General features: G+C 44.3%; 1 protein-coding gene across 3 annotated transcripts in view; it reads left to right on the top strand.

Annotated features, from left to right (window-relative positions):
• Positions 1–26,304, top strand: part of LOC148501331 (uncharacterized) — a 276,950-nt gene that overhangs the window by 133,752 nt on the left and 116,894 nt on the right. For 2 of the 3 annotated variants that reach the window (XM_088450638.1, XM_088450640.1), the window contains exon 12: positions 14,534–14,647. The exons of the other annotated variant lie outside the window; for it this stretch is intronic. In XM_088450638.1, the coding sequence (XP_088306764.1) occupies positions 14,534–14,647 (114 nt within the window). The remainder of the gene's footprint in view (positions 1–14,533; positions 14,648–26,304) is intronic. 3 annotated transcript variants of the gene reach the window in all.

The following is a 26,304-nucleotide window of genomic DNA, read 5'->3' as shown; positions in this document are numbered from 1 at the left end:
CAGAGATGACACAGAAAAAGCTTAGAAGCAAAAAGCGTCAAAACGAAGTTTGAGACAAAAAAAACAAGATATTAATGTTTTTTTTTATAATTATGGTTTTGTTTCTATTATTGTTTGATTTTATTGTTATTTTATTATGTAATTAAGACAAAAACACAGTGATATAATCTACACTTCTTCGTATTTCACAATAAATATGTCAAAAACAATTAATCTTCTTGTTTTTTTTTTTAAATGTATGTAACCCCCTTATAGGTAAATGTGATGTGGTAATTTTTTTTCTATACTATTTCTTGATGTACACAGGAGTATAATTAAGAATATAAAAGTATTATTAATAAAGCTTTCAATACCTTAAATTTCCCAGACCTGTGTAATTACTCTAAGGTCCACACCTGGATCAATTAGATCTATCAAGTGTGATAGACACTTTTTCTGACCAGTCATTTGGGGCTTTTGCTGTGATTGGTGACCATTTCCTATTTAGCTCATGATCCGGAACATGCAGTCAGGTAACCAGGTGATCAAGCCTGATGTGGTGAAACGCGCGTCCTGTAGTTAGCTCCCAGCTGCAGGAGGGAACCGTACATGGCAGGTCCATGTGCCAACAAACCACCTCTATCCACTGGTATCCCAGGTATTCCCTTCCGGTGTGTAGTGACCGTTCCTGGCAGCGCATTCGGCCCCTGCAATGCTTTTAGCAACAGGGACCATCTAACACCGCACACAGACTCACAGTCTCCCACACTTACTTTTGTTTCCATCTGCACTGTTCAAGGTACTCTCTCTGATCTCCGGTCCGCTCCATGATGACCTCAGGCAGCAGAAGGGTTCAGGACGCTGGTACCACACTTCACTAATCTTTCTTTATCCATCCCAGGATACATATAACAGCTCTTGTTGAATATGTAAGCACAACAGCATGCATTCCAATTAGGAAGATTATCTTCTATATGATGTTTACATAATATTACAAACTCACAATATTGTTCAGACCTGGGATGACATATATGTATATTTATGTGCTTTGTTGAAGCTATATTGGTACTTTCAAAATGTTTCCTTGAACAACTTCTGAACAAAATTATGTGAGGAAACCATCAGTGCATATAAATAGCAGTAAGTTTTTCTGGAATTTACCAACGTAATCTGTGTTCCCTCTAAGTATATGATGGTTCTATCAGCGTTATAAAGGCAATATTACAATTTCACTACTATATATGCTTACTTAATAACTGTTTAAACTGGGACTTAGGGCATTTGCTGCTTGATTTTTGAGAGAGATGTTTGGCATTTGCTATAACAAATTGGATATTATCAAACAATGTATCTCTATTCCAAATAAGGAATGATGTTCGATAGCATATTGTGAATTAAAGTTTCTTTTGGATTTGTAACCAATGCACATTGTGTAAACCTAATTATTCTACTGTTGATAGAAAAACCACTTACAACAGAGACATATTTAATATATTTATTGTATAAACAAACTTATTTGAATTAGGGGAAGCCTGTACCAATGATAATTGTGTACAAGATATATGAATCATTTGCTTACAAATAAATTAGGTATGGAAACACGCACGGCTGGATATTTATCCATATTAGAATTACTTTATATGTGTGTCTGATTATTGTCTATGATCCATACCGATTCCTGCCTGTTTACTCATTGAAGAGATACATCTGTATCAGTATTTTTTCACCACTTGATCAATTATCTTATACATTTTGATAAATTCTTTGTTGTGAAAAAGGAGAAATAAATATTTTTCTCTATGTATATGTGAAATTTTTTTGTTTTTGTTATTATAGGGGCGACTCCGCCATATTTTGTTATAACAGAGTCACTATACCCTTGTCAGGTCTGGATTCTTTTTTGAACCCGGGGTGGATGCAGGAGAGGAAACAGGAACGGGTTTGTAGTATTGGAATGCAGCAGGTTTTATAGGAGTATCATTATTCATAAAATGGTAATAGAGATATTAAGTGGCAGAAAATAAACAAGTCCTAGGAGTAGGGAAGTTGGAGGGTTGAAGGGTAAAGTGAACATTGCACTGGTTAAGAAAACCACGACACATTTTGGGGTTGCCATCGATTTACTGGGCGTAGGTAAGTGCAGACGAGGTAGGGCACTGGGAACAGAGGTCATTGGTGTGGGCTGATTGGTGGTTGCTTGTATACTAACAGTGATGAGATAAGCCTGCAAGGTGTCTTGTCTGAGAGACATCTCCTGGAGAAAAGGTGCCAGTTGCTGCTGCAAGGCTTCCAGGCCTTCTAGTCGATTGGCAATACTCTGTAGCAAATCCGTTCTAGGCTCCTGTAAAGTGGCCGAATCCATTTGTCCAGTGCAAACTGTCAGATCAGGATTCTTTTTAGAACCCGGGGTGGATGCAAGAGAAGAAACAGGAATGGGTTTGTAGTATTGGAATGCAGCAGGTTTTATAGGAGTATCATTATTCATAAAATGGTAATAGAGATATTAAGTGGCAGAAAATAAACAAGTCCTAGGAGTAGGGAAGTTGGAGGGTTGAAGGGTAAAGTGAACATTGCACTGGTTAAGAAAACCACGACACATTTTGGGGTTGCCATCGATTTACTGGGCGTAGGTAAGTGCAGACGAGGTAGTGCACTGGGAACAGAGGTCATTGGTGTGGGCTGATTGGTGGTTGCTTGTATACTAACAGTGATGAGATAAGCCTGCAAGGTGTCTTGTCTGAGAGACATCTCCTGGAGAAAAGGTGCCAGTTGCTGCTGCAAGGCTTCCAGGCCTTCTAGTCGATTGGCAATACTCTGTAGCAAATCCGTTCTAGGCTCCTGTAAAGTGGCCGAATCCATTTGTCCAGTGCAAACTGTCAGATCAGGATTCTTTTTTGAACCCGGGGTGGATGCAAGAGAAGAAACAGGAATGGGTTTGTAGTATTGGAATGCAGCAGGTTTTATAGGAGTATCATTATTCATGAAATGGTAATAGAGATATTAAGTGGCAGAAAATAAACAAGTCCTAGGAGTAGGGAAGTTGGAGGGTTGAAGGGTAAAGTGAACATTGCACTGGTTAAGAAAACCACGACACATTTTGGGGTTGCCATCGATTTACTGGGCGTAGGTAAGTGCAGACGAGGTAGTGCACTGGGAACAGAGGTCATTGGTGTGGGCTGATTGGTGGTTGCTTGTATACTAACAGTGATGAGATAAGCCTGCAAGGTGTCTTGTCTGAGAGACATCTCCTGGAGAAAAGGTGCCAGTTGCTGCTGCAAGGCTTCCAGGCCTTCTAGTCGATTGGCAATACTCTGTAGCAAATCCGTTCTAGGCTCCTGTAAAGTGGCCGAATCCATTTGTCCAGTGCAAACTGTCAGATCAGGATTCTTTTTTGAACCCGGGGTGGATGCAAGAGAAGAAACAGGAATGGGTTTGTAGTATTGGAATGCAGCAGGTTTTATAGGAGTATCATTATTCATGAAATGGTAATAAAGATATTAACTGGCAGAAAATAAACAAGTCCAAGTGATGTGAGATTGAAAACAAATGTCTGGCAGGGAAAAAACAAAGTCCAATAAAGAAGCTGGGAACAGGTGTCTGGCAGAGGAAAAAAGTCCAATGGAGGTGTGACTGAGGAACAGAGGACTATAGTACTGGAGTGGGCTCTGAGTCCGGAGAGCTGGAAGAGTCACAAATAGTGGGGTGAGTAATGGGGTATAGCAGGGTAGATGCGGGTATCCGGGAACAGCCTGAGGTGGAGCCAGAGCAGGAAACGGGGCACTGCTGGGACTGTAATAATCACACAGGGCTAAGGAGCACATAGAATTCTCTCACAGATTGCGCTGTGAACACGTTGCACTGGCAACTTGAGGGCGTGCTGAACACCCTTAAGTACCATGGGAATGTGCATGATAGGCTGCTGAGAGTTCACACACGATGCTCTAACCTGATTGGCCCATTCAGGTCACATGCCCAAAACCAAGATGGCGCTCAGCAATCCCCAGCGCGGCAGCGCTGCTAGTCTCACCTGTCACCACATGGCTTGTACACTTAGGACATCCACGTGCACCTCGTTCCAACCTCCAGACACCAGCACCCCTACAGGTAGGACCGCGCCACAGCACCCGCACAGGTAGAGAATGTAACTCGCTACGTATAACAGCTCTGGACTCCCTCCTGTACGAGTGGCCTCCGGACACTTTCCAGGCTTCTCTGGGTTAGAGGCATGGAACTTGTGAATGAGGCTATGACCGTGAACATCATCTGCTTTAATCCAGCATCGTTCTTCTGGGCCGTAACCCTTCCAGTCCAGCAGGTACTGTAAATGTCCATATCGAAAATGGGAGTCCAGGACACTTTGAATTCTACCCATTTCTCAGTGAAAACTTTAGGAGGTGATGGTAAGTTTTAGTAGGGAAATGTGATACGAATTAGGAATCTTGAGGTACGAAGGGAGTTTTAGTCGGTAAGCCACAGAGTTAATGACCTCAATGATGGAGAAAGGACCGATGAACCGGGTGCATATTTCATGGACGGAACCCTGAGGCATAGGTTGTGTGTGGAAAGCTAAACCTGCCCCCCATTTGCATCTTGGAAACAGTTCTACATCTCCTATGTGCCCCTTTTTTATAATGCTGAGAGGTCTTGAGGAGAGTAGTATGAACTTGTGTCCAAATCTGAGCAACTTTCTGTACAGTGGAATCAACTGCGGGAACATCATCGGCTCAGTGGCGTAACAACAGCCCCCGCAGACACTGCGGTGGCTTCAGGATGCCAGAAGGGGGGGGCGTGGGGGCAGCAGCATAAGGTAGACACTATTCCAGGCTTACCACTGGATGAGGAATGCTGGCAGAGGGCTGGCTCAGTCCTCCTTTAAGTGGCTTACTGTTGGCCGGCTGATTAGCTTTTTTGCTGCGGGGCCGGCTGCCGTGTGATGTCATTCATTCTCCAGGGGCAGCTTCTGCGCATGTGCAGAAGCTCTCTGTGAAGCCAAAGGAAACAGCTACAGCAGTTCCTCCCATGGGCCATTGCGGAGCCTCCTCACGGCTCCGACTCAAGTCCAACTGGCATCCCGTCCTGGCACGACCCCATTTCGCTCCTGCCAATCCTGTCAGCACCCAGCAACAAAAGAGGAGGAGGAGGTAAGGGACAAAGGCTGGCAATGGCAGTGACAAAAACTGACTGCGTCACACAGGCACCATGTGACAATAAGTAAAAGTTAGATGTACATTGTGAGAATTTTATATATATATATATATATATATATATATATATATAAAAATATAAAGTGTAAAAGTTACATAACATTGATGAGATGATTATCTGAGTGAGATGATATTTAATAAATATCTCACTCAGATCATCATCTCATCAATGTACATACAACTTATAATGTACATGTAATTTTCACTTTTACACTATATATATATATATATATATATATATATATATACAGTATATATATATATATTTATAGATAAACACATATATATATAATCATCAATGTACATCTAACTTTTACTGACTGACACACTGTATGCAGTATATAAAATATATTAGATATTATATATATATATACTGTATATACAGTGTGACAGCCAGTAAAAGTTACATATGTAAATACTGTTTATAAGTTTGAAATCTCACACTCCTCTCCACCTCTCCTACCCCCTACCCCAATCGCGTCGGGGAGGGGCACCAGAATTTATTTCGCAGGGGGGAGCAAAATTTATAGTTACGCCACTGCATAGTCTTCGAACTCAGGAACTCAAGGATGGAGTCCATAAACCACATAGAATGGTGACTGACCGGATGAGGAATGGTAAGTAGAATTGTGTGCAAATTCTGCCCAAGGGAGAGTGTCAGACAAGTTATCGTGGGAGGACGACCTGTAGATTCTTAGAAAGGTCTCCAGGTCCTGGTTCACTCTCTCTGTAGATCCGTTACTTTGAGGGTGATAGACTGTAGAGAAATTTAATTTCACTTGGAGAGTAGAACAGAGAGCTCTCCAAAGTTTGGCCACAAACTGCACTCCACGGTCTGATACAATTTTGTGTTGGGAGTCCGTGCAGGCAAAATATATGATGTATGAACAACTGAGCCAGTTCAGAAGTGGAGGGTAGTTTTTTGAATGAGACATAATGGACCATCTTGGAGAAGCGGTCGACCACCACCCAGATGGTGGTGTAGCCATTGGAAACCGGCAAGTCCATCATGAAATCCATGGACAGATGGGGTCCAAGGATTGGTTGGAATAGGAAGAGGCACCAGATCTCTGGCTGGAGCTTTTTCTAGATGTTTTGTGTTAAACACACTGGGTGCAAGCGGCAATGAACTCAGCCACCTCTGATTTCATGGCGGGCCACCAATAGGAGCATTGCAAAAACTCTAATGTTTTACGAATACCTGTGTGGCCATCAAAGTGGGATGAATGAGCCAAAGACAGTAGTTGTTTCCGTAAGTCTGGAGTCACAAAGGTTTTTCCAAGAGGAGGTTGTACTTGAATGGTAGCAAAGACCGTAGAGTCGAGAACCAGGGTCTCTCTGAGGACTTCCAAATTGTTATTTGAAGAGAAGGAGCAAGACAGAGCGTGGAGGTGGATCTTATTGTCCTCGAATTTCTGTGAGAAAACAGCTCCCACTGCCTCAGAAGAAGCTTCCACTTCCAAGAAAAAGGTCTGTTGTTGTCTGGTTGTCTCAGGACTGGAGCCGATATAAAGGCCTGCTTCAACATCTGAAATGCCGTCTCCGCCTCGGGGGGCCACTGGGAGGGAATGGCTCCTTTATGGGTTAAGGTGGTGATGGGAGCCACAAGAGATGAAAATCCTTTAATGAACTTCCTATAATAATTGGAAAACCCGAGAAGTCTTTGTACTGCCTTTAGAGAAGTGGGACGAGACCAGTCCAGAATTGCTTGAACCTTTTTGGGATCCATCTCCAATCCAGAGCCAGAGATGATATACACTAAGAATGTGATAGAAGGGACTTCGAAAACATACTTTTCAAGTTTGCAGTACAGAGTATTTTTTCTCAGCCGAGTCTTTAACATGATTTTGATGTTCTTTGAGGTCAGAAGAAAAAATTAAGATATCGTCCAGATACACATCTGCATAAACATAAAGTAAATCTCTGAATATCTAATTTACTAAATTCTGGAAGACTGCAAGGGCATTACAGAGACCAAGTGGCATCACCAAATATGCCCATCTCGAGTATTGAAGGCGGTCTTCCATTCATCGCCAGAGCGAATTCTGATGAGATTATAAGCCCCTCATAAATCCAGTTTAGAGAATACTGTGGCTCCTTTGACATGATCAAACAGCTCTGTGATGAGAGGCAAAGGGTATTGGTTTTTTATAGTGATATCGTTTAGACCCCAATAATCAATACAGGGTCGGATACCCCCATCCTTCTTGGACACAAAAAAGAACCCGGCTCCGGCAGGAGAAGTGGATGGTCTGATGAAGCCCTTTTTCAGGTTCTCCTAGATATATTCTGACATGGCCTGGGTTTTGTGCAAGGATAAGGGGTATGTAAGACCATGAGGAGGAGTCTTATCCGGCATCAGATTGATTGGACAGTCCCAGTCTCGGTGCTTTCGGAAAAAACGTCAGAGAAAGACCAGTATGAAAAGGGAAGTTGTAGATTTTCTGATGTCTGAATTTCTCTTACAGGTTTGATGTGTGGAAGACAAGACATTCAACAAGCATCGCCCCAGGAGTGGACATGCATAGAATTCCAATCGATTTTGGGATTGTGTTTGCATAGCCAGGGGTATCGTAGAATAACATTGTGAGATGCCTTGGGTATTATCAGAAAATTGATGAGCTCAGAATGAAGGGCTCCTATACGAACCAACATAGGATGAGTCTGTTTGGAGACTATGCTTTTGACAATAGGGCTGCCATCGACTGCAGAGAGGGTGATAACATGATCAAGGGTAATACAGGATACTTGGAGCTTTTTTACATATCTGAGGGTAATAAAATTTTCTGCTGCCCCAGAATCTAGGAGGGAGGAAACGAACACAGGACCTTGTTCCAAGTCCAGGGTTATGGGCAGAACTGACTCAGCATATTTTAGGGATGGAGTCGCCACTCCTAACCGAGTGTCCCCAGGGCTGGTTAGGAGCGGAGGTTTCCCGGACGACGGGAGCAGAAAGCTACAAGATGGCCAGACTCCCCACAATACATGCAGAGTTTTTCTCAGTGGCGCCTCTGCTGTTCTTCATTAGTGAGGCGAAACCGGTTAACCTGCATAGGTTCATCATCTGTGGGTCCAAGAGTAGAGGAGATGGGAGGAATAACAGGACGAGACCTGGATCGATCACTTCTACTTTCTCTGTCTGTCGTTCCTGAAACCATAAATCCACTTTATTACACAAAGAGATGAGGTCGTTGAGTTTAGTGTAAAGGTCCCGAGTGGCTAGGTCATCTTTTAGCCGGTCAGAAAGGTCGTTCCAAAAGGCCGATGTTAACGCCTCCTCGTTTCATTTAAATTCTGATGCCAACGTTTGAAATTGGATAACATACTGACTGACAGGACGAATCCCTTGTCTCAGGTGCATAATTTCGGAGAAAGCTGAAGGCGTCCTTCTGGATTCGTCAAAGATTCTCCTGAATGATGCTAGAAAGTGTGAGTAATTATCCAGTAGAGGATCTGATTGCTCTCATAGTAGGGAAACCCAGTCCAACGCGGGTCCAGACAGCAGGGACACGATATAAGCTGTTTTGGTCCTAGGAGTAGGGAAGTTGGAGGGTTGAAGGGTAAAGTGAACATTGCACTGGTTAAGAAAACCACGACACATTTTGGGGTTGCCATTGATTTACTGGGCGTAGGTAAGTGCAGACGAGGTAGGGCACTGGGAACAGAGGTCATTGGTGTGGGCTGATTGGTGGTTGCTGGTATACTAACAGTGATGAGATAAGCCTGCAAGGTGTCTTGTCTGAGAGACATCTCCTGGAGAAAAGGTGCCAGTTGCTGCTGCAAGGCTTCCAGGCCTTCTAGTCGATTGGCAATACTCTGTAGCAAATCCGTTCTAGGCTCCTGTAAAGTGGCCGAATCCATTTGTCCAGTGCAAACTGTCAGGTCAGGATTCTTTTTAGAACCCGGGGTGGATGCAAGAGAAGAAACAGGAATGGGTTTGTAGTATTGGAATGCAGCAGGTTTTATAGGAGTATCATTATTCATGAAATGGTAATAAAGATATTAACTGGCAGAAAATAAACAAGTCCAAGTGATGTGAGATTGAAAACAAATGTCTGGCAGGGAAAAAACAAAGTCCAATAATGAAGCTGGGAACAGGTGTCTGGCAGAGGAAAAAAGTCCAATGGAGGTGTGACTGAGGAACAGAGGACTATAGTACTGGAGAGGACTCTGATGTGGAGAGCTGGAGGAGTCACAAACAGTGGGGTGAGTAATGGGGTATAGCAGGGTAGATGCGGGTATCCAGGAACAGCCTGAGGTGGAGACAGAGCAGGAAACGAAGCACTGCTGGGGACTGTAATAATCTCACAGGGCTAAGCAGCACAGAGAACTCTCTCACAGCTTGAGCAGTGAACACGTTGCACTGGCAACTAGAGGGCGGCTGAACACCCTTAAGTATCATGAGAATGTGCATGATAGGCTGCTGAGAGTTCACACACGATGCTCTAACCTGATTGGCCCATGCAGGTCACATGCCCAAAACCAAGATGGCGGCGCTCAGCAATCCCCAGCACAACAGCGCTTCCAGTCTCACCTGTCACCACATGGCTTGTACCCTTAGGACATCCACGCGCACCTCGTTCCAACCTCCAGACACCAGCACCCTCACCGGTACCGGCACAGGTAGAGAACGCAACTCACCAGGTATAACCGCTCTGGTCGCGACAACCCCATTCTTTTTAATAGGAATAACTAATAAATGTTACATTTAAACCTTAGTTTATATTATACATAATCACTACCAAAAAGTGTGCCCCACAATGGAATCTCTTGCTTTTTATTAGCTCAGGCTAATTATTTGTTTCTTTGAGATCCAGTCCGGTTCAGCAAGCTGCTTCCAGTCCAGTTCAGTGTTATAGTTCCAGTTTAGTTCAGCATTACTGGTCCCAGCCCGGTCCACATTCCAGAGTCTATTCTCTATTGTGCTATCTCAGTTCTACTCAGCTATCCCACATGTATCCTGCAGATCTCCTGAGTTCTTAGCTACCATTACTAGTACCAGATCCTTCTTACTCCATGCAAAGGAATCTATTACGCCACCAAGCTTCCTGCACATAGCCCCTATTCCAGCTTCAGACACACAGCCCAGTTCGGGTTCAGACAAATCCTCAGGCATGACAGAAAGCTGCCATTGATGGTGATTGGCTTCTAAACAACTATCCCGCTGTAAATCTGCGGTGGTTTGCAAAATGTGGGAGTGGGAAAAGAAAGTAATAGCCTCCAATTTTGAAAAACTGTCAAGTTTCCGGTGAGTTTCAATAATAGAATTAGATGGGGAGGCAAAATCACCAGAAATCTGCTCGAATCACTCTTGACTAGATGTAAGTTGTCATCCCAGTTTTTTTTTTCAAACATACAAGTCGTCAGATGTAAATAAAAATGTCCCAGGAAAACTCCCAGAATGAAAGAGGTCCCTCTGGCTGACAAGATTGCTCAGATTTATTTATTGCATTTTATGCTATCTGATTAGGCAGAGAATATTTTTTTTGCCACTATTAATTTAATTCAATTAAGGGGCCTCAAAATAATAAATAATACATATCTTGATGGGCCATAATTATTTAATTCATGTATTATTGAGGCAATATTGTTAAATAATTAGAACATTTTAAATTATGCAGACAAAATTGTAATATGTTAATTGAGGCCATATTAATTAATGATAGAAGTACATCCATACTGGCACTTGGAGTGCCACAAGTTTCTGTTATAAGTGGTGCTTCTATCATTAACATGGCAAAGTAATACATATGTTTAATATGACCCTTAACTATTTTCTGTGCATGTAGTTTGAGCAGTCTCTCTGACCAGAGCCATTTTCTAGTGAGTTCTCAGCGAGTTTGTTCGTTCTTATCTGCCACAAATCGCTGAAACTTGTCATCAGTTTTCATACTAAAAGCCGTATTCAATTAGTGGCGATAAGATCGGGTGATTATCGGCTTATTTTATTGCACCCGCAATAATTTATCACACTGTTATAGTGAAAGACAGGAGGAAAGTTATTTCCATCTCAGACCTGGAGAAAATAAAAGCAAAATCCCTATTTTTGCCTAAAAATGTGGGGCTTTCTTTTAGAACCCTTTGGACACCCCCTCTAATGATAAATTACCACAATTTTTTTTCGTACGTTTATTGAAAAACGGCCGCGCAAATGTTTGTCGAAAAAAAACTTTGAAAATGGGTTTAAAGTATTGGGTCTGGTTTTTCGGGGAGTCATATAGAGGCGATAAGTGTTTAAATATCGCACGTGAGTACATTCCTAAACCTCTTCTATTACATCTAGCGCCTGTGTGGAAAGTTGTTCGAATTTTAAGCCAATTTTCCGGCAAACTTAAACTGGATGAAAATATGCAATTTATTGCTGTACATACCCCCTGTGGGGTTCCCCCAATTGATAATTAGTCCTAATCCTTGAAGCCTAGACTGGTAGTGGAAAAATCTGGCAAAAGGCACTAGGTTTGTCGAGCCAGGGATTGTGGAACCACAGAGGGAAGACCCCAACCATCATTCCACCACTCCAAGACAATCTGGAACCTGGGCTGGGTGTCACAGTCCAGACTGGAGACCCCAGAATCAGACCCCGCTGCTTACCTGTCCATGCACTGTCTGGTCTTCTCTGTGGCAAACTGGGAGCTCGCTGGATGACTTTTTTTGATTAATAATAGATTTTCTCATTCTTAGGGTCCGTGTTTAATTAGTTTCGCCTCGGCAAAAAATTTCCGCCTACCCGACTTTTCGCCTACATTGCGTGTTTTTGACCTGACAACTTATTGTATCCGTCTCCGCTTTTTGCCCCATTCAATTACTAACCAGGCGAAAACAGCAAGCGGCGAATGCAGAACAGGCGAAAGTACTGTCAGAATTGGGGAAATCAGTCTGAACCCCCCAAAATGATGCACTAACATTGGGCATGAATGTAGAAGTGTTCCAATAGCCCTAATAAAACTATTTGGGGTACTGAAGTTGTTTAAAATCCTTGTTATTAGCGTCTTTGTAAAAATGGTGAAGAATGGCATTAAGCAGTATTTTTTTGATGAAAATAAGTAGTCTTGTCAAATTTGGGCTACTCGAAAATGGGTGCTAGCATCTTTTAAAGTCTCTAAAGTGAAGTTTAAAAAAACATGATAAATGCACCTGTTGTATGCACCTGCAATCCTAAAAACGCCTGACCCATCCTTGCAGACTCCTAAGAAGGCTATTTCATTAGTTTTTATGCTTGTCCCCCCACTTTGTACTTTTTCCCCACCAAAATGATAGTACATTTTGGGGTGTTCTTAAGTTTTTTTTCCTGGATTTTTTCACACAGTTGTCCTTTGGGGGGCTGTCCAAGGGTTCTGAGAGGTTTCCCCACGTTTGCACCCCAAAATGAAAATTTTGCACTTATTTTCTCCTGCTATTCATAGGCAAATCTTTTTCTCCTATTACATTGCATTGACTTTCCGCTTGTGCGAAACCCGGCTGGAATTGAATTTGGAGATAAGTCCTGACCACGCGAAAAGCCGCGATCGGCGATACTGTATTTGCAGAAAACGGCTTTTTGCTTCTAATTGAGTACGGCCCCGTGTCTGTGTCCTGGGTTTATTTTAATATTTCTTTACAGGTGCATTACAAGTGTCAGCGGGTCCTGTTTGACCAGTCATGTTGGCACTTATGGTTCTCCAGTCCCACCATACCTTGGCTGCCCTTAAAATTAGGCATGATGGAGATTGCAAGGACCTGTAGTTCACCAGTAACAAACAATATTACAACTATTTATTACACTATTATTATTAACCCCACACTTACTGCCCCAGAACTATTGCCAGATCTGTAGGCCCCACGTCCCTGGGGAACACTGTCCTGGCGGAAACTGGCTTAGGGCTTGAGGTATTATGGTGGAGGTACTCCCATGCTGTTCGACTCTCCTCTATGTTTCCACCAGCTCTGGCTGGTCAAACCTAGTTGTGGTTAGTAGACCTCTGACAATGCGCAACTGCACATGCACGCCTTGTTTGTGCGTCTTTCGACCCTAGCGTTCTTCATTAATTGACGCACCGCTGAGACTCTCCTATGACAGCAGACCTGTAGTGCCTACTAGGAGCCTGCAAGTACACTGTAACACCACATCTATATTAGAGGGGCATAGCACTACTTTATATGGGGATGTAGTCTGCATCCTGGCGGTCAGGATGCCAGTGGTCAGAATACCTGCGCTGGATTCCCATCAGCATTTGGAATCCTGGCTCCAGAATCCCAGCCATTGACATCCCAACGATAAGTATTAGGGTTAGGATTAGGCACTAGAGGGAGTGTTAGGGTTAGGCTGCAGGGGAGAGAATTAGGGTTAGGCTTTGGGGGGAGGGTTAGGCTGCAGGGGGGAGGGATACGGTTAGGCTGCAGGGGGGGAGGGTTAGAGGGAGGGTTAGGGGTTAGGACACTTACCTAATTGTGTCGGGATTCTGACTGTCGGTATACCGTTGTTGGTATTCTGACCGTTGGCATCCTCCCACCGGGATCCTGTACCCAACCCCTTATATTGAGACATCTGGTGTGCTACAATATCTAGCAATACACTAATGCTCCAGTATGCATCAGCACTATTGTTTACACAACTGTTATGTCCCTTTGTCTTATGTTACTTGGTTAAATAAACCTAAGTCCTGGTTAAGTTATATCACGAGTGGACTAACCCGCCACCAGCAACAAACAACTGCGCAACACATTTACCACTTTATGTACTCTGGCCAAGTGTATTGCCTACTACTTAGGGGGTGAGAGTGCACAACACCAATTTAATCCAGTATTATTCCTCTGCACAATTTCGCTTCTGCTACTCTGCCAATAATTACAGTGGTTTGCGCTGTAGTAAATCCGCATGATGTTATCCTGCTGGAGAACTAACAAAATTCAAAACCAACACTTAGTAAATTTACCCCACTGTGACTACTGATAAGTGGATTGTTCTTAGATGCTTATAATTTAAATACCAGGGACAATCATGACAGAAACCAGTATTATTAAGGTCAGGCTTAACAAATGGGACATATAACATATTTTTGAATTTGCTTTGATTCATTCTTTTGGATTATGTTATTATTCTTCTGTTCATTATATGCTTCATTAATTTTCTGTACATTTTCCTCCCAGTCCCTAAATTTCACAAAATAATTTTACACTGTAAAGATAACTATTCTTTAAGCCATCATTTTTTTGGGAGCTGGGCTTTATTATAATTAAACAAATAAAAAAGCAAATCTGAAATGAAAATATTCTTAGGCACACATTAGGTAGAGATTTTCAGACTGAATTAAGATACTCCAGACCTTAAATCTCTCTTCAGTACTTCAACAACATTTTCTATAATTTTTCAGAATTTGAAATGGAAGTTTGGAATTTGTGATATTTCCGAAATACAGAAACTGGAAAATGAAGAAAAAAAGAAAAGAGATAAAGAGCTAAAGGCAGTGAGAAAAATATTAAAAAGGGTAAATACAACCTGACTAGTTTTTTTATATATATATATTTTAAGTAAGCCAATGTTCAATACATCAACAGTAAACATTGGTACAGTACGTGGAAAACAGGTCCAAATTTATGTAGACATGGTCATGGTAAAGCATACGATTAGTAAGTAGATAAAGTATGACAAAACAAATTGTAACAAACTTCACTATATGTGGCCATAAAAGCATGCAAGGAGCAACTAAAATTTAATGTGAAAGCGGACCACAGAACAACAACGGTGCTGTAGCAGTGGAGTACCTGAAAGATAAAAAGAACAGCAAACCAACATAACAGAGACAGGACATAAAAAAGAGCACACCACCTGCGGTCGAGCAAAAAACAAAGCACTGCTGGTAAAGCAGAGACTAAAAATGTATAGGCAAGCAAAGTGTTATGAAACACCCCTGTATATGTATAGGACCCCTAGAACCTCCTACTGAGATCTTCTGCCAATAACAACAACCCTTTGTTCCCATAGAGTTGAATATACTCACCAGTGCTTAGGCAGCCGCCAAGTCTTAAGCTCAGGCAGTAGGGGCTTAAACAAGACAAGGGTGATCGCAGGATATTGGCTGAAGTAGATACAGATCCGCTAAAGTATCAGGGTAATTGCAGAACTAGAACCATCATCAACAAGGTTAATTGCAGGACAGATTGTCTGGTTAGCAAACAGGTGAATTAGCAGACAGCAACAATTATCCACAACAGCAAGACTTGCAGATATAACAGCAACACAGAATTCAACACAGTATATAAATTGAATGGCTTGCAGATATGGCAGCAGTACAAAATCCAACACAGCATATATATTGAATGGCAGCAATACTGTAGCTCAAAGTTGGTAATTAGCAGAATAGCATTCACTGAGGCTTTGTACTTGCAGAGATAAACAATGTGGATATATATATATATATTCTTGTGCAAGGCATATATTTGTATTTGCAGAAACACAACAGCAGAGATTATATTCATTGTGTGATTTGGTAGTACTTGCAGTTGGTAGAAACAATATTTATAGTTCCACAAGAACATAGTAAACTGGAAACCGAAATAGCTGGGGATATGCAGAATAGGAGACCAGAACAACGATATACATGGAACGGACCAGGCAGTGGGAGAGAGTTATAAGCTATCACCGGCAGGTAATGCTGGGACTGACTGCAATTTAACAGGAAGAGGAACCAATGCAAGCCAGCCTCCTTGATTGCAGACTAATTTGCAGCTGTACTGCACACACACTGAGAGCTTGATTACAGATGGCTGCAGCCTCCTCCACAATACTGACAGCTTCCCTGCTACCTAGCAACAGCCAGGACTAGAAACTGCTAGGGCTGTCAGAAATCCTGGCAGTGGATTGTAACAGTACCCCCTTGAGGAGGGACCAAGGGTCCCCTAGCACCAGGCTTACTAGGGAACTGCAAAAAAAACAGTTTTGAGTCTGGGGGCATGAATGAACTTCTCTGGAACTCACAACCTCTCCAGACAGTATCCCTTCTAGTCTACCAGTAACTGAAGCTGACCTCTGACTCACCTGGAGTCTAGAACCTTATCCATATCATATTCTTGATGACCCTGTATCAACACTGGAGCTGGCTTTCTAGGAGCACGGACCTGGAACCAGTCGGAGAGCATGACTGGCTTGAGCAGAGAACAGTGGAAAGTATTGTTAATCTAAAGGGAAGTTGGTAATTTCAAGCAGAATGTCTCTGCATTAACCTGTTATTATACTGAAAGGACCAATATACCTGGGGCCTAGTTTCTGTGATGGCTGATGGAATTTGATGTTTTTTTGTGGACAACCAAACCAATTGGCCCACCTTGAAATCACACGGTCTTCGTCGCTAGTCAGCAGAAACACAGGCACAATTAGATGCCTTTAAGAGGGCCTGATGAACTTCCTTCCACATGGCCCGAATCTAACAATGAGAGGCAAGGATCTGGAAGTCTGTTGTAGTGGCTGTCACAAACTCATTTGCACTCAAATTGCTAGCTAAGATGGATGGTCGTGATGGTTGAGGTTTGCAGGGTTACCTTATTACTACCACCACCAAGAGTTAGACTGGGATATTCCCCTCCCACTGTAGCTTTTCGGTTCCACTTCACCAGAAAATTATACCTTTAAGTCAGTAGCATGTGGCCTTAGGAGGCCGTGGGTTTAAGAATCACAGAATATCAGACCTAAAAATTAGGTAAGTAATCACTTCAAAGCTTATGGTTACAAAAGGTTAAAAGATTATAATAATTATTAAAAGTTCAAACAAGTTACTAACAATTTCAAGAAATAAAATACAGCGGAAAAACAAAGTTCAAATCACCTGTGCAGGGTTGAACAATGACAGTAGGTCTCTTCTTGGGGATATGGTGCATTCTGACCCTATGGCCTCCTCATGAAAATGAACAAGGGCTGATCACTGGGGGTAAATTTACTAAGAATCGAGTTTGGGTGAGATTGCAATCTCGGGTAAGATGAGGCATGTTTTTCAAATCACAAATTTACTAAAGGCAAAGTCGGGTGAGTTACAGAGAGATTTCTCTCATCTCATTCGCAAAACTCGGGAGAGCTAGCAAACTCGTATCTTCTCACCATCGGCCAAACTCTGAAGTAATTTCGCAATTCTTTACCAAGAATCGGGATGACAATCTCGGGTGAGATGCCTGCAAACTCTCTGCAAAATTGACATTTTAAACACTCACCTCCAGAGCTGCGAGTTTGGCAGAAACATACATAAATCATTGTGTTTTGTGTATGTTTCTTTTTGTAACTTGTTAAATAATTTTAATTATTTTAAAAAAAAATGACGTGAGGTCCCCCCCAAAAAGACTAACCAGCCCCGGACTTGTCAGCCTATCCTGGTTCTTAAAATTACAGGGAAAAAAATGTGTAGGGTTCCACTGTAATTTAAGAACCAGCACCAGGCAGCAGGGCCAGACCTGGTTTTAAACATATGGAGAAAAAATTTGCGTGAGGTTCACCATATATTTAAAACCAGCTCTGGACCCTTTGTAGCGGGGGACTGATGCCACAGCCAGGGGAGCCCTTTCACCGGGCCCCCAGCCGCAGGATGAGCCCTGATCGCTAGTCAGCCCAGGCCAGGGATCCCTGGGGAGTTGGGGACCCCTCCAATAAAGGGGCTATCGCGGCCACCCGTGGGTGGTGGGTTGATAGTGTAGGTGTAGTGTGTAAAAATTACAATAATTCACATTGTCTTTACAGTGGAACTACAGGTCCCAGCAAGCCTCCCACGCATGCTGGTACTTGGAGGACCACAAGTATCAGCATGCGGGGCATTAAGGGCTCAATGGTACATGTAGTTCACCTGTAAAGAAATATGTAAAAAAACACCCCGCTAGAAAGGGTCCAGAGCTGGTTTTAAATATATGGTGAACCTCACGCAAATGTTTTCTCCATATATTTAAAACCAGGTCTGGACCTGCTGCCTGGTGCTGGTTCTTAAATTACAGTGGAACCCTACACATTTTTTCTCTGTAATTTTAAGAACCAGGATTGGCTGGCAAATCCGGGCCTGGTTAGTCTTTTGGGGGGGGGAACCTCACGTCTTTTTTTTAAAATAAAATGTAACCCTTTTTTACAGGTCTTAACACACAAGCAGCAAGCACATATCTCACTGATCTGTGCAGGCTGCTAGCTCGAGAGAGATTTGCAGAGAGAAAACACTGCAATCTCGGGTGAGTAATCTCAGCTTCACTTGCAACTCGGGGGAGATATCCCGATCTGCAACACCATCGGCCATCTCACTTTCAGCTAAACTCACTTCTTAGTAAATTTGCGAGTAGAAAAACGGGATAATCACCCTAGATTCGGGGATACACTTCGAGATTAAAAAGACCTAAATTCGACCTATCTTGGTTCTTAGTAAATTTACCCCCTGGACTCAGCTAATACACCGGTTTGACCCTGCCCCCTTTTATGTAGAGCTCCCCCCCTCTGATTTAAGCTTATGGGGGGGGGGGGCACGACATCTAGGGAGTTTTGACATCCTGGCTAAACTGTACAGCTAAGGGCTCATTTCACACCTTGCTACAATAAAAATTTCCTGACCCCCATGGGGGTATTCACAGATTGCTGGGCTTCTATAATGTATAACTTAAGCTGGGTATGCACTGACAGACACATTGGCCAATCAATTGATCACCCAATATATCTGCTGGCCATCGGCCAGTGTGTACCCGCAATATGTCGGTGAACATCGGTGTTCACCAACATATCGCATTGGCTGTGCTGCACAGCCAATGGACAGATATGTCTGCAGACATATCTGTCCATCGGCAAGACTGCAGACCGCCTGTACACACACAGCGGCAGCCGCAGGGAGGGGGGCGGGACATGCCCCCGACATGCGCCCTGGCCGCCGGGACCTGCAGGCAGACACAGATGATGGCCGTACAGTGTGTATGAACGACCATCATCTGCAGATATATCTGTATAGTGTGTACCCACCATTAGACTGGCTGTCCCCAGCCTTTTGGGTTGGCAGCTGTCGTGTGGCCTCTCAGCAGGAAATATCCTTGCCTTTGGTCAGCATCTCAAAACAGAATCAACACAGACATGCAAGTGCCCCCATTTGGACTATGAACCTCCATCTAAAGTCAAGTGCCTGCAGCACTGGTGCTTTAGACAGGGCTGTTTTCAAAGTGCCGAAGGCCTGCTCACAAGCCTCAGTCCAGTTTACCAATTGGGGCAGCTTCTTTTTTTGCTAAATCTGTCAGCATGTATGCAATCGTGCTGTACTGGGGCACAAACTTGCAGTAGTAACCTGCAGTCCCCAAAAAAGACATGACCTGTTTCTCGGTTCTGGGAGTAGGCCATTTAGCAATAGCATCCACCTTCCCAGGCTCTGAATGGAGGTTACTGCCCACTACTCTGTACCCCAGGTACTGTACCTCCCGCATGCCCAGCTGGCACTTTTCTGGTTTAAAAGTCAGGCCGGCCCCAGTGCTCTGATTTAATACACCATCCAAATGGATCAGATGTTCTTCCCAGGTCTGAATGAACACCGCAATGTCATCCAAGTAAGCAACCACATGCCCTTCCCAGCCCTCCAGCAGGTCATTAACCAGGCACTGGAGCGAAGCTGAGGCATTTTTCATCCCAAAGGGCATGACTAGAAATTCATATAGCACAAATAGGGTGATAAAGGAAGAATGCTCGCGGGCCTCGGGTGACAATGGGATCTGCCAGTACCCTCTGCTGAGATCCATAATGGTGACATAACGCGCCGAGGCCAGCTGACTCAACAGGTCATCCATCCTGGGCATGGGATAGGCGTCAAATACCGTGGCATCATGTAACCTCCTATAGTCCATGCAGAACTGCTTGCCCCCACATTTCTTTGGGACCAGCACTATGGGAGCAGCCCATGAACTGCAAGACTTCTGTATCACCCCAAACCTCAGCATCTCATCTTCTTCTCACTTTATTGCACTTAACACCTCCAATGAATCTCTGTATGCTAGCTATGAAGTTGGTTGCCTGTTTCTATGTTGATGTGTGAGTAGGTGCTTTTTCCCTGGCCTTCCTGTGAAGTGGGCCTGGTAGGGGTGCGTTGTGTCGGACAGCTAACTTCGCTGCACCTCTGTTAACTCCTCTCCATACTGGGCATCTGCCAGGGTCCAGCCTGACGCGGCAGCTGCTGCTAGGTCATGCAATGGGTCCAGTTCCTGTTTCTCTTCAGGAATGCTGCAAACTCTTAGCACACATGTATCCCTGTCCCAGTAGGCTTTAATCATATTTACATGATAGACTCTGTCTTTTCCTGCCATCATCTCTGGCAATGACATAGTTCACATTTATGCATTGGACTAGGGTACACGGGCCTTCCCATGCAGCCTACATTTTGTTTTGCCTCATTGGAATCAGTACCAGGACCTTCTGCCCCACTTCAAATGTGCGCTCTCAAGGCTTGGGCAGACTTGAGATTGCTCTGGGCCAGCCCCATCAAAGTCTGCATCCATTCTCTAAACTGCATAATATAGTGTACAACAGATGTCTCAGAGGTGGCTACCTTCCATTCCCAGTCCTCTCGGATTAAATCCAAGGTACTGTCCACCTCGTGCCCGTATAGGAGTTCAAAGGGTGAGAAGCCGGTGGATTCCTGTGGTACCTCGCTGTACACAGAGAGGAGGTGCGTCAGGAATCGCTAGCAGTCTCTTCCCTGGGACTTCACAAAGGTCCTAAGAATTTGCTTCAGGGTGCCATTGAAGTGTTCCACTAGCCCATTCCAGGCTGGATGATAGGGCAAGGTGATCAGGTGATCCACCTGCATCCTTTTGCAGAGGCTCTGCATCAGGCTGGAAATGAACTACGTGCCCTGGTCTGTCAACAGTTCTTTTGGGAAACCCACCCTGGAGAAAATGGTGACCTACCTTGTCTGCTGTAATTGAGGAGAGGGCAACAGCCTCTGGTTAATGAGTGGCGTAGTCTACTACTGTCAAGATGTATTTCTTCCCTGAGCTACTGGGAATAGCGAGTGGCCCGCAGTATCTACAGCCACCTGCTCAAATGGCTCTGAAATAATGAGGAGGGGAATGGGGGGGCCCTCCCCACATTCCCAGATTTCCCCAATAAACTAGCTGGTTGGTAAGGCATGACCGACAGTACTTGGTTACATCAGTCAGCATGCCTGGCCTGTAGAATTTTTCCCACTGAAGTTTCAGTATGTGGGTGGAGTCCCTCCTGTGTGTCTGTGGGTGATCTGATCTCAGGAAGGGAGGTGAGGGGGATTGAGGCTGCAACATGAATGCTCACATCTCCCTCCCTAACCTACTGAGATCGTGTGGTCACTGTGGCCACTGACACTGCCTGATTCACAGGCACTACCCCTTTACCATGCATACTGGAAGCATTCCCAAAAGACATGTCATTATTGCATACAGGTCCCACCTAGTCACTCCCAAACATAGCTACATTATTCCCAGCAATGATGCGTGCCGTGGCAAAATTACTGGCTACATTGGCACGAGACAATTCATTATCAACATTAACACAATTATCCCGACCTGGTGTATCGTCCCGCGGTATCTGCAAACCAACATGTGCAGTCTCAACAATACATGGGATAATTTCCTTGTCCTTACACATAGACACCTGCATTTTATCTGGATCACGCAGTCCCTGAGGAGGAAGGGGGTTAGCGGGGAAAGCATGCGGCCCAAGTCAGTACCAAGCAACACATTTGTGGGCAAATGGGGCAACACACCCACCTTCCAGATACCTCTACCCATCCCCTGGGCCATGGCTACTTCAGAGTGGGTCCCTCCAATGCCGCCTATGGCAATTGTCTTTCCGGGAATATCGTTCTCTGGGTCCACTAACTTGGGATGCACTAAAGTCAAATCCGCTCCATAATAAAGTAGCTCCACTGTTACGTGCTCTCCTACGACCACAGTTTGCAGATTTTCCCGGGCGCCCTCCTGGGACCCTCGTGTATACAAAACCGTGGACATGGGTTTCGCTGGTGGGCCCCCTGCAGAGGATGGTGCCATCTTCTTCACCGAGCAAGTAGCACGGAGGTGGCTGGGGTCATCACACAAACACCGGCAGCCCGTGGCCCAAACCGGTTTTACCCCCACCCTACCAACTTGTGCTGAACCAGGGATTGTAGCTGCAGGGGTGGTTATGGAACAGCTCCTCCAAGCCACTTCTCTCTCCAAGCTGGTTGCTTCGGCGGCCCCATCATGGTGGTCCGGGCAACAGTGTACTTGTCCGCAAGGCTAGCAGCCACTTGCACTGACTTGGGTTTACGGTCCAGTGCCCACTCTTCGACTTCTGCTGGGCACATGGAGATGAATTGCTCCAGCAGAATGAGGTCTTTTAACTTGTCAAAGTCCATCACCTGCACTCCAACCTAACATTGCTGTGGGAAGGTTGATAATTGTGCGGACAGTCCCCTGCATAATTGCTGAGTAATCACCATCCATTCCCGCAGAAGGTCAGCAAATGCAATTGGAGGGTCCCCTTCCAACAATCTCAACCCACACCAAGATGTCAGGTGTAAACAATCATGTATCTTTCTCTGCATCGTATTAGGCAGAGTTCCTATATAACTCTCCCAAACATCAAAAAAGCCTCCCATTCATTTCTCTTTCTCAAACATGGTTTCAACCCCATTCATCCTAAAAATATGATAGTTTTTCTTTGTATAAATTAAATATAGAAGGATCTTGATTAACCTAAATCTGAAGTATGGTCTTCTTGGCTGTAGAGCTTAAAGCCAACAAAAGTTTTTTTCTGCCCTTAGTGACCCATTGAGATTTAGGAGGAAATCCAAATATAGCCCATTCTGATGTGAAGGGGACATAATTAATCAACATACTTTTTCTGCATCCTGTTTCACCCTCAACCAAAATCCTGTAATTATTGGGCAATCCCAAAAAGAATTATATAAGTCTGCCACCTGGTTATTACATTTGGGACAACAGTATGATGAAGACAATCCCATAAGGTATTGTCTATTTGGAGCAAGATAAGTTCTGTGAATCACATTGTAAAACAATTATTGATACATACTCAAGGACAGTAGCTTACAGGCAGTATTGAGAAATCGTAGGAGATCCTGGGTAGAATGAGTAGGAAAGTGGACAAGCCACTGTCCCATTCCTGATTGAGAAGCCGTGTGTTCTATAGGAGTTTGCAGTGACACATAGTCAAAGGATATAGCCTTCCTACAGAAGATGAGCCTCCCATAATATGCTATTATGAATATCTAGATCTACAATCTGACCAGCATATCATTTTTCAAAGAAAGTATGTAAAAGATCCAAGATGTGTCTGGAGATGAGCGCTCCGTGCACTGCGGCTTCAGCTGTCTGTATCTCTACAGTCGGTCAGCTCTAAGGGCTTCTCCGTAAAAGCAGGTATGTGAATGGCAGCAGGAGGACAGGAGGCAGTGACGTCAATGGGTGCCTCCGGAATGCGATTTGGTCACTGCTTTACGCCCACTCCTTCAGGTGTATTTCTCTTGTGCTCTATTAAGGCAGTGTGCCCTGGCAGGGAAGAAAACGCATCGTGATTATTGCAAACTAAGGCTTTCGCTTCTTTTTGCTGTTTTGCTGACAAGGTGTCTGCCTGCGGAACTTCTGTAGGGCCAGGCAAACTAGAGCGGCCCCTAGGAACCTGAGGTGTGGCGGTTTCCAGCACATCCATGGCAACATCTGTATTGGGTATGACACCTCTGCAAATATTTGTGTGTCACAACCTGGTACTGTGACTACCTCTGATGAGGTTAGAAACCGAGGGGTTTTGGATACTTGCAGGGAAATGACGGGAGTTATAGACTAAGTCTCCCAATTGCGGTCAAACCCAGGTGTGGCGAGACCTGCCCAGATGCGCGGAGTCTAACTCCCCTGGTGGTTTTCTCCAGTGACCCCTACAATAGGGATATGGTTTTTGCCGCAGCAAGTGAGCAGGTCGCGGCCCTCTGGACAGGTACCTGGGAGTGACGAGAGAGTAATATACTGAAGACGGCTAACACAGGGAACACTGGGAGTAGCACAAGGGAATGGAAAGGACTGAAACACAGTATACAAATATGCCACTTGGGGGCACACTGGGAGAGCAGACAGGACTTGTATAGAACGTAGGGATGAAGTACATAAGGATGTGTATTTTATACTCTAAGGCTTCGGACACACTGGCGGATGACTTGAGATTAGTACACAGGTATGTGTATTTTGTACACTAAGTTGCTGCTCCGGACACACTGACAGAAGACTTGAAATTAGTACATAGGTATGTGTATTTTGTACACTAAGGAGCGGCTCCTGACGCACTGGCAGATGAGGAGATTCATACACAGGAGTGTGTGTTTGTACACTAAGATGCGACTCCGGATGCACTGGCAGATAACGAGATTTACACACAGGAATGTATATTTGTACACTAAGGTGCGACTCCAGACACACTGGCAGAAGACTTGAGATTAGTACACAGGTATGTGTATTATGTACACTAAGGAGCGGCTCCAGACGCACTGGCAGATGATGAGATTCGTACACAGGAGTGTGTATTTGCACACTAAGGTGCGACTCCGGACGCACTGGCAGATGACGAGATCCATACACAGGAGTGTGTATTTGTACACTAAAGTGCGTCTCCGGACACACTAACAGAAGAACGGAAGTGGTACGGAAACACAGGAAAGGAATCCACAGTAGTGCAAGTGAGTTACATAGGAAGAACTCGTGGTGAACACAAGGTGGATAAACGGAGGACACAGAAGAAACACAGGAAGACAGGAACACAGAGTAGTAATACAGCCACTGGAACAGGATACGGTTGTCACAGGGAATGACTACAGTATGTGCAGTCATGCAGCGATGTTGAACAGCAACTTCCTATTGCAGGAGTCGGACCTAAATACCCCTAGGCAGCTGGTCATTGGATCCTGAGATCAGCTGGGACATTAGCAGGACTGCCATTGGAGGAAACTGGTCAGGTGAGATGAACCAACATGGCTGCGCCCATGCCTGCAAACCCAGGAGTCAGGACGCATGCATGAATGTCCTTCCAGACCCCGGGGAGAATCCTCAACATAACCCACCTCTACCACTGACGTCTGAATAACTCGGAGCCTAAAGACACCAGTCCAGTGGTGAGTAAAGGCCGATCCCAGGCCAGATCCTGACATTGTTTTTGGCTGTAACCGTGCAAAGTGTTGCGGATTTCTTTCCTCAGACATTAATTGCATTGAGGTTCGCTCTCTCAAGAGGACTGGCCATGCTTTTCCACTCTTCTCCCTTTTCGGAGGTAGGGTCTTGGTGTCTTTACATTGGCGTTGTCTCTGTGGTTCCTTTAAGAGCTAACAAATCCTGGGAAATTGCATCCCAATATGATAGGATAGGGGAAGCTAAGGACCAACCACAGCGACCACCTCATAAGCATGCCTCTTTATAGGCTTTGAGGCTCACTCGCACTCTGTTAAAGTATTTTTTGGATCCATGAATGCAGAGTACTTCAACTAACCCTGGCACCTTTTCCACTGGCCTGGGCAGGACAGCGTCTGAAAACAAGGTTAGCCCACTCCCTGAGTCTACAATAGCTGGGAGCTCTTGGCCATTCAGTAACACAGTTTCCCATTTTAATGGGGGATCTGGAATCCAGGGGTTCCATCATGCAAAAAGCGGGGTACGTAGCGCCCATACTAGCAACCCCACTTTCCATAGGCTCTGTTTTTCTGGGACAGTCCCACCTTATATGACCTGGCTCTCTGCACTCAAAGCAAATGACCCTGGCATCTCTAGTGGCATTTCCTTGAGGAGGGGTGACAGTCGGATTCACAGGCCAATGGGCTGCCATCTTAACAGGTCGCTCATTCCCTGGTTTCTTTTCTGGCATACAAATTCCAGAAATGCAAGAAAACTTCCAAAAAACTTGAAACTTGAGACACGAGAAAAACTTGAAAAAATCTTCTAAAATCTCAGATATCTTCAAGAACTCAAAACTTTGAGACACCAAAAAAAAAATTTCAGACTCAATAAGAGGACTTTGTAGATTTACCAATCTTGAGCTGATATCTAGTATGAAATGATGTTCCCTTCTTCCGGACTGATAACTCCTGTACCATATTGTCTTGAAACGGGAGTATTGTGGTACATCTTAGTTTGATATCTGAAAGTGGTG

The sequence above is a fragment of the Taudactylus pleione genome, unplaced genomic scaffold (assembly GCF_031769625.1).
Source record: "Taudactylus pleione unplaced genomic scaffold, aTauple2 ptg000520l, whole genome shotgun sequence".
Lineage (NCBI taxonomy): Eukaryota > Metazoa > Chordata > Amphibia > Anura > Myobatrachidae > Taudactylus > Taudactylus pleione.
This window is presented reverse-complemented; position numbering and strand designations above follow the sequence as displayed.